General features: G+C 24.7%; 3 protein-coding genes and 1 long non-coding RNA gene across 7 annotated transcripts in view; 3 read left to right on the plus strand and 1 right to left on the minus strand.

The window, feature by feature from the left end:
- The window catches only part of LOC126902574 (putative extracellular sulfatase Sulf-1 homolog), a 20,053-nt gene extending 17,727 nt beyond the window's left edge, over positions 1-2,326 (plus strand). Inside the window, exons 10-15 of one of the 3 annotated variants that reach the window (XM_050679973.1) lie at positions 59-181; positions 240-665; positions 738-890; positions 983-1,170; positions 1,799-2,089; positions 2,177-2,326. In XM_050679973.1, the coding sequence (XP_050535930.1) occupies positions 59-181; positions 240-665; positions 738-890; positions 983-1,170; positions 1,799-2,089; positions 2,177-2,244 (1,249 nt within the window). In that variant the 3' untranslated portion in view covers positions 2,245-2,326. The remainder of the gene's footprint in view (positions 1-58; positions 182-239; positions 666-737; positions 891-982; positions 1,171-1,798; positions 2,090-2,176) is intronic. The other 2 variants (XM_050679974.1, XM_050679972.1) reach the window with 2 other exon arrangements.
- The window catches only part of LOC126902580 (uncharacterized), an 8,837-nt gene extending 775 nt beyond the window's left edge, over positions 1-8,062 (minus strand). The window contains exons 1-2 of one of the 2 annotated variants that reach the window (XR_007703256.1): positions 7,585-8,062; positions 766-2,047 (exon numbers count right to left, since the gene is read on the minus strand). This is a non-coding gene — a long non-coding RNA (uncharacterized LOC126902580). Of the gene's footprint in view, positions 1-765; positions 2,048-5,566; positions 5,795-7,584 lie in introns of those variants that run through there. The other variant, XR_007703257.1, reaches the window with a different exon arrangement.
- On the plus strand, positions 2,473-5,353 carry LOC126902575 (trypsin-1-like). The gene is made up of 7 exons (XM_050679975.1): positions 2,473-2,614; positions 2,683-2,890; positions 2,959-3,056; positions 4,066-4,242; positions 4,314-4,478; positions 4,539-4,735; positions 4,988-5,353. The coding sequence occupies exons 1-7, from the start codon at positions 2,551-2,553 to the stop codon at positions 5,150-5,152; spliced, it is 1,074 nt and encodes a 357-aa protein (XP_050535932.1). The 5' UTR covers positions 2,473-2,550; the 3' UTR covers positions 5,153-5,353.
- A 249-nt stretch (positions 8,063-8,311) lies between the features above and the next one.
- The window catches only part of LOC126902578 (protein Dr1), a 4,750-nt gene continuing 831 nt past the window's right edge, over positions 8,312-12,230 (plus strand). Inside the window, exons 1-3 of the mRNA XM_050679979.1 lie at positions 8,312-8,451; positions 9,175-9,596; positions 9,901-10,055. Coding sequence (XP_050535936.1) covers positions 9,227-9,596; positions 9,901-10,055 — 525 coding nt within the window. The 5' untranslated portion in view covers positions 8,312-8,451; positions 9,175-9,226. The remainder of the gene's footprint in view (positions 8,452-9,174; positions 9,597-9,900; positions 10,056-12,230) is intronic.

The following is a 12,230-nucleotide window of genomic DNA, read 5'->3' on the forward strand; positions in this document are numbered from 1 at the left end:
TTTTTTTTTTTTTTTTTTTTTGTCATGAAAATTCTATTAATTTTTATCTAATGAATAGTTGGAGAAAGCATAAATGTAATACAAAAAAAAAAGGAAATTTATTTAATGGATTGCAAAAGTGTACATGTTTTTCAGAAGATGGAAATTTATACACTAAGCTGGAGATTGACAAAAAAAAAAAGTAACTTTAATTTAATTGTTGTATGAACTGTTTGTTTTAAAATATTTACAATATTTAGAAATTTAAAACCTTTAAACCACAATGATCATCGAATACGTAGAGATTTAATGACTGCATTCAATAGTAACATGTCAATGTATATTAATGTTTATCACAAAAAAATCAATGATCTGAAAACTGCAATTAATGATTCTTCTGATGCTACTTGTATGGTTTCATCTGAAGGAAATGTTAAGTGTACCAATATTGTTTATAACAATCCAACTGTGTGGAAACTCAGTCAAAATCATATTCAAAAAGAAATATTAAATTTACAATCTAAAATAGATAAACTTAAAGAATTACAAAGACATTTGAAAAATAAGCGGCCCCAGTTAAATATTGATGAAGAGAAAGAAATTGAAAATAAAAATGATGATATTAATGAAAAAGATTCAAGTTTAAATATACTGTCAGATTTTTTGCAACCGGAACAAAGTTCAGGGTAAACTATTACAATTTTATTTCATGAATTGCTTGTACTAAATATATTTACACTAAACTATTTAAATTATAGGTTATCTCAATTATACAATTTAACTCACATGGATCCTGGTAGTATTCTTGTAGATGGAGTTGAACTTCATAAAATACGACATAATCATAATGAAAAATTAAAAGTAAAAAATTTGACTTCTCCAACTGATGCATGTTACTGTGTTCCATTTATGTAAGAAATTCAATTATTCTTAATAGTTAATTAATATGTGTTAAATAATTATAACATTTCTATTATTTTTTTTACCTAAAATATGCTATTAGGTTTAGTGATAGTGATCCAGTTTTAAATAAAGAAATTAAGAAACTAATAAAAGCTGATAAAAAAAATAAAAAAAAAGGTCGGAAATTCAGAAAAAAAAATGCCAAGTTAGATAAAGAATGTATGTTAGAAAAAATGAATTGTTTTAACCATGATAATGATCATTGGAAAACAGCACCATTTTGGACTGGTAAGATATATAACATTGTCCTTTCTAAATATTAGATTATTTCATAGTGAAAAAACTAACATTTTACTTTATTTTGATTGTTACATAATGAATTAATATTTAAATTATTTTGATGGTTCAATCGCCTTTGTTTTTTTTTATTCCACATTCTTAAATACAATTTCCAACTAGATTATATGTTATTATTTTTAATAAAAAAATAAGAGAAATTTGGGAGAACTGAGTCCCTCTAAAAGTTTGTAGCTCAAATTAAGAATCTTAAATAATCTGATTATTTAAGACACATGGAACTTTTTTAAAATTTACATTTATTTAATATACTAATAAATAAGAAAGTAAGAAGATTAAAAAAGTTAAAGCATCTTAGATTACTAATAGTCATAAAGAATATTATAATTTTTATACTATTAGCTGTGGGATTAAATATGGCCAATTTGTATGATTTTATAATGTCCTTTAAACAAAAATTAAAAATAAAGAATATTAGTGTCAAGAAATGTATATTGTATCGAAATATCAAAATTTTTGTCCTATACTTATAGTATTAAAATTAATATTTTAAATATTTAAAATTAATACTTTTATTTTATTTTATAACTATTAATAAATACTACTTTTTTTTTTACAGAAGGTCCATTTTGTTTTTGTATGAATGCAAATAATAATACTTATTCATGTCTCCGTACAATAAATTCAACCCATAATTATCTGTACTGTGAATTTGTCACTGGTCTAGTATCATTCTATAATTTGAAAATAGATCCTTTTCAACAGAGGAATAGAGCTCATACTTTAAGTTTAAATGAAAAAGAGTGGCTTCACAATTCACTTACTGATAAAATACGATGCAAAGGTTCAATACAATGTGCTGTGAGTCCTATTAAAAAGAAAAAAAAAGATGATAATTTGTCAATTACAGGTAAAAAAAATGTTATTTCTTTATCTTTATATACTAAATTAATTACTATATGTTAATAACTTTATGTGTGTGTGTATATTTTTTTAGATGAACCAAAAAATAAATTAATTTCAATAGATCAACCTAAAGATTCAGATGTAGTACGATACAGATAATAAATTTGATTAGATCTAATTTAATAATTCAGTATTATTTATTTGTACAAAATTATTTATTAAAAAGTTTTTAAATGTATTATTATTACTTGATGTAATCTATGTTTGTATATATGTTAAAAATCTAATAAATTATTTAAAGTATTTAAAAAATGTTTATTATGTCATTAAACTATTTGACTCTATTAGCTATATTGTAATTTAAAAAACATTGACATCAAGATAGATAAACAGTCAGCCTTGGGTTGTTTATTACTTTTTGTTACTCAATACAAAAGTTTACTTTTGTTTGTTTAGTAGTTAATCATGATTGCACTGTTTCTGTTCTCCTTAGCACTATTACAACAAATTTCAGCACAATGCACTACTGGTAGTATAACACGAAAAGCAAATTATTACATTTTAACATTAGAAATATTTTGTGGTACTTTTTTTCAGGAAATTGTATGACTGTAAAAGAATCAAAATTTGATTCAAATGTTAAAGCAAGCTATTTTTTAGTGAATAATATGAATGATTTGAATAATTTTAATAGTGGTTTTTATTCTAATTTCAATCATTTTGGATCGGTTAGTTCTACAACTTCAACATATACTGGGAATCCACCAATAAAAACAAAACCAAAAGTATCCCAAAATGCTTTTAGGTAATTTTCTTAAAATAATTATTAAAATTTTGAATGTAACTATTATCAAGAGTATTGATGATTTTTAGTCCACTTAACTATACTTACCCATGTGGTGTAAATGGTAAAGGAAAACAATCTAGTGTTAGCAATAATCGAGTTGTTGGGGGAAGTAATTCAGACCCAGGTAATTGATATTTAGTTATAGTTTTTATGTGTTTTTAATAAGTATTTATCTGCTATTGCTAAATTATATGTGCATCAATATAATTGAATCACTTATATCAATAAGACCCAACACCAAAATATTAATAACGTTAGACTTTATCATAAAAAGAAATATATACTATTAAATATATTTAAATCATTCTACTATATTTATTACCATTAAATTATTTTAATTAATTCATAATATAGTTCATGTTATTTCAAACTTTGGATATATTTTTTTTTAATTTTGAAATTAGTTTTCAACAAAAATTTTCAAAATAACATTTTTTTTAAAAGAAAGTTTATACCTAAACATTTTATTTTGAGTGACAAATAATATTTTATTTAATATAATGAAATATAAATTTGATTTTTTGGAATAACATTATTCAACATAATATATAATAACATATATGAAAAACTAACAGGTAGTAAGATGAATTTTAATTTGTGTAACACTTTTATTATTAGAAAAAAAAAATAAGCTCCATCTCTTTCTTTTCCTCTTCAATTTATATAAACTTATTATATTCTAAAATTCAGTATTTAAAGAATTAAAATTAATAATGTACTCTTTGTTAAAAACAAAAATTGAGTTTATCTCAGGGAAAGCATTGTAGAGGTTAAACCCAATAATACACAAAATGTTAAATGTTAAATGTTAAATGTTAAATAAGGTTAAAATTTATCATAAAGATAATATTATTTAAGGTATGTGCTGCAGCTTTTGAATTTTTAAAATGATGTATATATCAAAATCAATTTTAACTTACCACATATATGATTTCAATATTTTTTTTTTTTTTTAATTAAACATAATGTATATATAAATAGTGTGATCAAAAATCTTTATTTTTAAATTGAATTCAAATTCAGTTTTTTCTGATATAATATTTTTATGCTTTTTGAATCATAAACAGAAAAATGTGTTTACTTATTAAAAAATGTATTATTCATAATTTATAAATGTAGGTTTATATTTCTAGGTGAATTTCCATGGCAAATATCCTTACAATTAATCACTGGATGGACAGCTAGACATATATGTGGTGGTGCAGTGATAAATGAAAATTGGGTAGCTACTGCAGCCCATTGTGTTAATGGTTTGTCAGAAAATATACTTTCTGTTGTAGCTGGCAAACGTAATCTTTACACTGATGAAAGTAATATTTAAATTACTTATTTTTTTTAGTTGAAATATGAATATTTATTTTTAAATTTTCTTTATTTTAAGGCTCTGAACAAAGAGTTAAAGTGGTAGATGTATATTTAAACGGTTATAATAGAAAAAAGTTTTCAAAAGACATAGCATTACTAAAAGTATCACCAGCATTGAAGTTTGATGGTGCAACAGTATCTCCAATATGTATACCTAATTCTGGTATGCAATTCAATTCTGGTAAGTTTTGAAATCTTTTTTTATTATTTACCTTTATTTTAATATTTTTTTGATTTAAAGATTCAGCAGTGGTAACAGGTTGGGGTCGTGTATCAGAAAGTGGAGCTTTTGCTCACATATTGCAAAAAGTTGATGTACCATTAATACCATTAGACACATGTTTACAAAAATATAAAGAAGCTGGCTATAGTAGTTATGTTAGTAAGTGTGTAATCTGTGGTGGAGGATCAAGATATAATCAAGCAGACTCCTGTCAGGTATAAATTTAATCTATTTTTTTTTCACATAGCATTTTATATTAGGGCTGGATTTAGGAAAAGGATGAAGTTCTAAAATTATTACATAACATCATAAAAGTTTTCTAGTTCCTAATGATTTAATATTGAACAAAAAGAAATTAGGTAAAAATTTATTAGAGATATAAATGTTTAAACTGTAGGCCCACATTTTTCTAAGTCCAGCCTTTTACTATATCCATGGGACTCAGATTATTAAAAATACATATTTAGGGTGATTCAGGTGGACCTTTATCTTGTTTGGGGATGGACAATCGTTTTTACCTTTGTGGTATTGTTAGCTGGGGACTAGGATGTGCAAGACCTAAATACCCTGGAGTCTACACTGCAGTGTCTTGTTACTCAGACTGGATAGAGCAAACCATCAATAATGAATAATTGTTTTTTAATGTTCAAAAATTTATCAACATTATATACATTAAAATCATATTTTTTCAACAAAGTAAACTAAGTATATATTTAATTATTTAAATTAACTAAATTTTTTTTAAATAATATATATGTATATTTTACCATCTCATTTTGTAAAAACATTATATATGATTTTATTAGTAATATTATATAGATGATGAGTCATTATTCCTTTCTCTTTAATTTATATTCTCTTTAATAAGTAAATAAATATTACTACTTTAATAAAAAAACAATACATTTTGTATTTTTTTAATTAAAATTAAGCTAATTTATACAATATATAGATTTGCTACTATTTACAGAAAAAAAACCCAAGAAATTATAACATTGCCTTTTTCATTATAGTAATTCTATAAGTTCAGATAGTCATTTGCTTACCCTTCCAGTTCATACTTGGGTTTTTTTAAACGTATGTGTAAAGTTCTGTTTTCTAAATTGACTATTTTAGACATGAAATAAAAACTATTAGGTTTTTTTTAAAGTTTTGAAACCTTATTTTTTAGTATATTTCTAAATTAAGAAAATTTTTGATTATACTATAATATTATATAACTCATATTTTAAAGTTTACTGTAAATTTAAGACATTTTAACTTAAATGTTTTAATATGATAAATGATTTTATTTTTATATTGATAACAATCTCATTTAATATACATTTACACTGTTGTGTTATAAGTAAAGGTGAACATCGATAAAAACTGATGTTAAATAGTAGTCAACAATGACTATATCGGAAAATTAGTTATCGTTTCTTTAAAATAAATTAATACCTGCTGTTACAATAACAACCAATACTTATTAGTAAAACAGCATTATAAAGAGTTATGAAAATAAATCAAAATGTCCTAGTTGTTATTTTTTAATTACAATTTTTGTTAGTCTACTTTTTCTATAATTTAATACTTTTCGGCCGTACTCTTTTAAGTATAAACATCAATAACTTCCTAAATACAGGTGCAAAAGTTATTATTGGACAATAGTTTTCTTAATTAAATCATTATCTAAAAAATATTATAGTTAATTATGTGTATTGCTATTTGAAAAATTTATGTTGACTCTTAAAGATATAAGATATGGACATGAAAAATGCGTCATGAATAATAAATTAAACCAATAAAAAACTTATCATTTTTATCATTATAATCTTATAAATATGTGGTTTATGATAAATAAATCACTCAGTGTACATATTTTTTTTAATTATAAGTACACAATAGTTGATTTTTTTTTGTTATTACCCATATTTTATAATGTACAATTGACTTATTTACTCAAAAACTGCAACTTTTTATTTCTTATTTATATTAATATGATTGTTATTAATAATATTCTAAATTATTATTAATTACTATTATTAAAAAAAAAATAATTATGTAAGTTCACAGGCAATTAAACCTTAATTTGCATCAATGTCTAGACAAAAATTTAGGCTTACAAAAACTATTAAAATGACATTAGGAAAGAGATAAATTTTAAAGTTAACATGAATGTTAAATTTTTTTTTTCTGAATCATCATTTTTTTTAACTTATTTTAACTTTTATTTAATTACTCATTTGAAATTATGATTACGTAAATTGTTATTCTATTAATTAAAAACAAAATTATTAACCAATATTTAAAAAAATAATTGAGTAAATTATAGTATATTACACAGTAATTCCAAACTGAATGGATATTAAATTTTAAATCATTTATGGACTACATGAATGGAAGAACAATATTATTCGTAACTGTACAGGTTTAAAGTGGCCAAAAACAAATAGAATTAATACTCTCAAATAGTGTTTGAGACCGGAGGTATATTATGATTTTAAATTAATCTAATGAATACATTTAAAAAACCAACCCAAACATTAGCTTGTGATTACAGAGTACTGTTATAAAATATATTTCTAAAATATGGTTTGATTAGAGCTGTTAAAAAACCAAAGCCTCTCATATTTATATCTATGCTCTCTCACATAATTTTTAGCGTTCTTTGTGTTAACTGATAACGCTTGTTACCCAACAGGTAGGGTGACCGAGTCCCTCACACATCAAGTTATGTTTGTGTAAAATAAACACAATGATACAGTAATTTAATAATCTTCAGCTTGCGAAAATAACATATATTATTTGGTGCTAAATTGGGTTTTTCCGTGTAGAGGTCAAGTATGGATCTAGTAAGCATTTTATAGGAAGGCAAAATGCCTAATTGTGCCTTTGAAGTGACAGAATCATTATTATTTTAGCTTCGATGCGAAGCTGAGAAGGTATTATTTTTGAGTTAATGTAATAATAAGTCAATACTAGGAACGGTTTAAGGGCAGGTATATATATATATATGTGTGTGTGTGTGTGTGTTCAGTAAGTAAGGGTCGGGTTTCTATTGTTCGTAATAAACTTTCCTTACTTTTTGAACGTACAAAAATATATTTATAAATACATTTAAGTATGTACTGCAAACTGGATCCGGGTCTGAATTAAGCTTAATGTATTAACTTAAAAAAATGTTACGAATTATGCATATAAACATTTATAAACTACTATTGAATTTTTAAATGAAAAAAAAGTAATAAAAAACTGCAAAAAATTTTTGGATTACGGTCTGATTGTATTAGCGGGGCTGCCAACGAGTATTCCACTCGCAGACGCTATCCCACTACTGCTCACCGCGGAGACTTTTGGCTGCTGGGTTTCCCCCCTGGCCCGGTTCGCCTCTCCTTAGCTAACCTGGACTTCTCAGACTACTCTGTGAAGCCCATATTGACGACAAGCTTAGTGCGGACGTCCGTTCAACGCAGACCGACCCGCCACAGTGATCCCCACCTCAAACCATCCACGCAATCCGACCTCTAAAGCAGCTAGATTACAGGAACGCGCCACCGTTCCCAGTCTTTTACTTGGAATGAAAATATTTCATTTAAGTACTGTAATCTTTACTAAATATATAAATAACATTCTAAAGTTAATATTGCAAATTAAAAATATTTATAAAAGTTTCAAATTTCAATAAATATTAATATTAATTCCAACATTATTGTGATTTCTAATTAAATGTTATAAATAAAATCAAATACTGCCACATTATCAACAATAACATGTGTTTAAAGTTTTTTTAATGTTATTATCATTAATGATTATTATTATTTTTATATTGGTTGATTTAATTATAAACAAATTTACAGTTCTAGTCCACACGGAAAGTCACTGTTTTGTTTTATAGTTTAATTCATTATAATAGTACTTTTTCCAGTACTCCATAAATTATTATTTTTAGGTAAGTTTACTTAATGATAACAATATTGCCATATTCCAATGAGAAGCCGTTAAAACATTAAATACACATTGCTTAATTACTAAATTATAAAAATATCAGATTTTTGAATTTACTTGTATTAACTCAAGTTATAGCTAAATCATTACCTATAGATAGGACAGAAATTTGTTCAAGATAAGTTTTTTTCTCCATACTTGACATTGGTGACCTTTTTTTTTTTGTAATGGGACAAATAAAGATGTATAACTTAATTGTAGAGGTCTGCCTGCCACGCATAAAAACCATCTTAATTATTAAGGTCAAAATATATTCATGTATTTTAGGAATTATAGTATTTGAAATTATAAAAAGTATTCGTAGAGAATATTATAAAATTGTTAACATTTATTTTACATAAAATTTTTGACTAAATATATTTAAGAAAATTATATAAACAAAGCTAAATTATATATGAAATATGATAACAATTGTTTTGAACTAATGGAATAAAATAATTATATTATACTGAAAAAAGAGTTCCACCTTGGGAAAAAATCTAAAATTTTTATATTATCTAAAATTGAATCTTAGTAAGAATATACAAGAAAAATAATTTTTTTCCCTAAAATTAAATGTTTAATTATTTATAAATAATATTTAACTATAGAATATTTAATTTGCTTAAATTTACTTTAAATATAATTGAACTATTATATTTTATTATGCACTATTATTATTATTTAGTTGATTATTATGGAAGTTGTATGTTATTACTAAATTAAATAAAGAACATAATATGAGTGATAACGAAAGTTTGGTTCCTGTGTGTAGCAACAATACATCATTATCTGAACCTAGTTGTAACATAAGTATTTCGATACCAAGCTGTAGCAAAGCTGTTGTTATGTCAAATTGTAATACTAATAGTTTAACATTAAATTGCAATGTACCTGGACCATCCAATGAGGATGAAGAACTAACATTACCCCGTGCATCAGTTAATAAAATGATTAAAGATGCATTACCAAATATGCGGGTTGCCAATGATGTTCGTGAAATGATAATGAGTTGTTGTACTGAATTTATTCATTTAGTATCATCTGAAGCCAATCAAGTGTGTATGTCACAACAAAAAAAAACAATAAATGCAGAACATTTACTTACAGGTATGGTTAAAATTATTGATATTAAGGTAGAATAGATCTAACTGACAACTCTTATTATTGTTGATTGACTAAAGAAAGATTTTACACTTTTTTTTTAATTTTATAAGTCAAATGTCTCTCAAATCAATATTTTTTTATTAAAACAGTACTTAAAATAACTCTTCAATATTGAAAATAGTTTTGTTTTTTGGTAGAGTAGAATGAAAGTTGTAAAAATAAACATTTTAATTAATAAAAAAATTAAAAAGTTATCAGCTAAATCTTTTCCACATTATATAATTATTTTAATTTATAAATATTATAGCATTAGATCATTTGGGATTTGGTGACTATAGAGAACAAGCAGAAGAAGTTGTTAAAGATTGTAAATCAAAAAGAAGAAGACAGAGTACTAGACTGGAGAATTTAGGTATACCTGAGGAAGAATTGTACAGACAGCAACAAGAGTTATTTGCAAAAGTAAAACATTTTTTTAGTAATTTTATAGTTTTTATTTATTCTCCCATGTATCATTTTTTAACTTCCATGCGAAGCTGAGAAGGTATTAATTTTACTATGATGTGTTTTTTTTTTGGGGGGGGTCTGTGAACGTTCAGTCTCAGCTCTCGCTGGACCGATTTTGATGAAAATTATGTCAAAAAATCACATCTTATCTAGTCGAAGACATAACCCTCAAAATTTGAAAAAAATTCTCTCGCTCCCCTATAAACGGGGGAAATCACCCAAAAAATTATTTAATTTTAATCACTGTCAGATATCAACTATACTTGTCCCATCTATCCTTCGTCCACACTGTGCCGCGACCCCACTGTGCTACCTTTTTTTTATTTTTATAGTTCACTCCAATAAGTAATAATAAAATGCATCATTGATTGTTATTAACCAAAGAATTAAAAATAATAAAAGTTATTTTTAAATTCAATTACATTAATATATATTATTTAAATTTTAATTATTACTTAATTAAAAAATTAAATTACAAAATACAATATTTTTTTATTTTTTGTCAAATTAAGTGTTGTATTGACAGAACCTTAGAGTTACATCATTCTAAAACTAAATATAAAAAAAACGGTAGCACAGTGGGGTCGAGGCACAGTGTAGACAAGGCATAGATGGGACAAGTACAATGATATTTGACAGTGATTAAAATCACTATCATAAGAAACGCTTCGATGCAAATCTGTAGATAGTGTTTCATTTAGAGAAATTGGTGAATTATTCCAAAAGCAACATCAACTCTTATTTTTTTGATTATATCCTAATTAGTAGTTCTTTCATTTTAAAATATAATATATGAATAAATGCTAATTATAATTATTAAATTTAAAATGAAAATAAAATAATTTAGGGAAAAATAAATGTATTATTATTATATAATATACATAAATAAAAAAACCCAGCACAGTGGGGTGGCGGCACAGTGAGGTTGTGGCATAATTGGGTCCAGTATAGATGATATCTGACAGTGATTAAAATCACTATCATAAAAAACGCTTCGATGCAAATCTGTAGATAGTGTTTAATTAAAAAACAAAAAAAATTGTTAAAATAGCATATTTTTGAATACGGTAGCCATTTGCGCATAGAAGATAAGTCGTCGGGAAAAAATTTTTTTTTTTCATTTGATAGTATATAACATAACCTTTGATTTGATATATGTTTAAAGGACGCAGTATTTCCGGAACATTTTCAAAAGTTCAGTTGAAAAAGATCTATGTTTTTTACAATATTTCAAGTTTTGGACGCCCCCTATATGAGGGTAAATTGTCCAATTTTAATAAAAAGTATGTCAAATAAAAGATGTACTTACAATGTATTTAGAAAAAAAAAAATTTGTGCTGATATATACATTTTTCAAAAAATTATAGCATTTTTAAGTTGAAAATTTAAAATCCGAAATCGAAAATTTTAACACAAAAATAGTGTTTTTTTAACTACGGCAGCCGTTTAAATGTAGATGAAAAAGTGTCGGGAAAAATTTTTTTTTTTTCATATTATAGTACATAAAATAAGCTTTAATTTGATATATGTTTGAAGGACGCAGTATTTTCGGAACATTTTCAAAAATTAAGTTGAAAAAGTTAATTTTTGTAAAAAAGTTGCTATTTTAAATCCCCCCTAATGAGCAGGTTAAGTGATAGATTTTTAAAAAAATGATATCAAATGAAAGGTAAATATCTAAGGTTTTAGATATAGTATAAAAAAAAATTATGTTGAATTGTTTATTTTTGAAAAAGTTATGGAAGTTTTAAGAAAAAAATGACAAAATTTACCGATTTTTAAATTTGTAATTTTGGATATTTCCCCCATTTTCGGGAAACGAGGGAATTTATAAAAAAATATATCAAATGAAAGGTAAAGACATTATGCATCTATAAAAAAAAATATATTGATTTGTTCATTTTTGAAAAAGTTATGGTAGTTTTAAGTGAAAAAATTTCAAAAATTAGCAATTTTTAAATTTGTTATTTTTTTGGAGATTTCCCCCATTAAAGGGAACGATGGAAATTTTTTCAATATTTAAGGGTAATGTCTTCAACTAGATACGATTTGTGATCTTTTGACATATTGTTGAAAGAAATCGGTCCAGTGAGTGCTGAGAAAAAGTGGCAACAGACATAAAAAAAAAAA

Source organism: Daktulosphaira vitifoliae, unplaced genomic scaffold, assembly GCF_025091365.1.
Source record: "Daktulosphaira vitifoliae isolate Bord-2020 unplaced genomic scaffold, ASM2509136v1 Scaffold_3, whole genome shotgun sequence".
In the NCBI taxonomy this organism is placed as follows: domain Eukaryota; kingdom Metazoa; phylum Arthropoda; class Insecta; order Hemiptera; family Phylloxeridae; genus Daktulosphaira; species Daktulosphaira vitifoliae.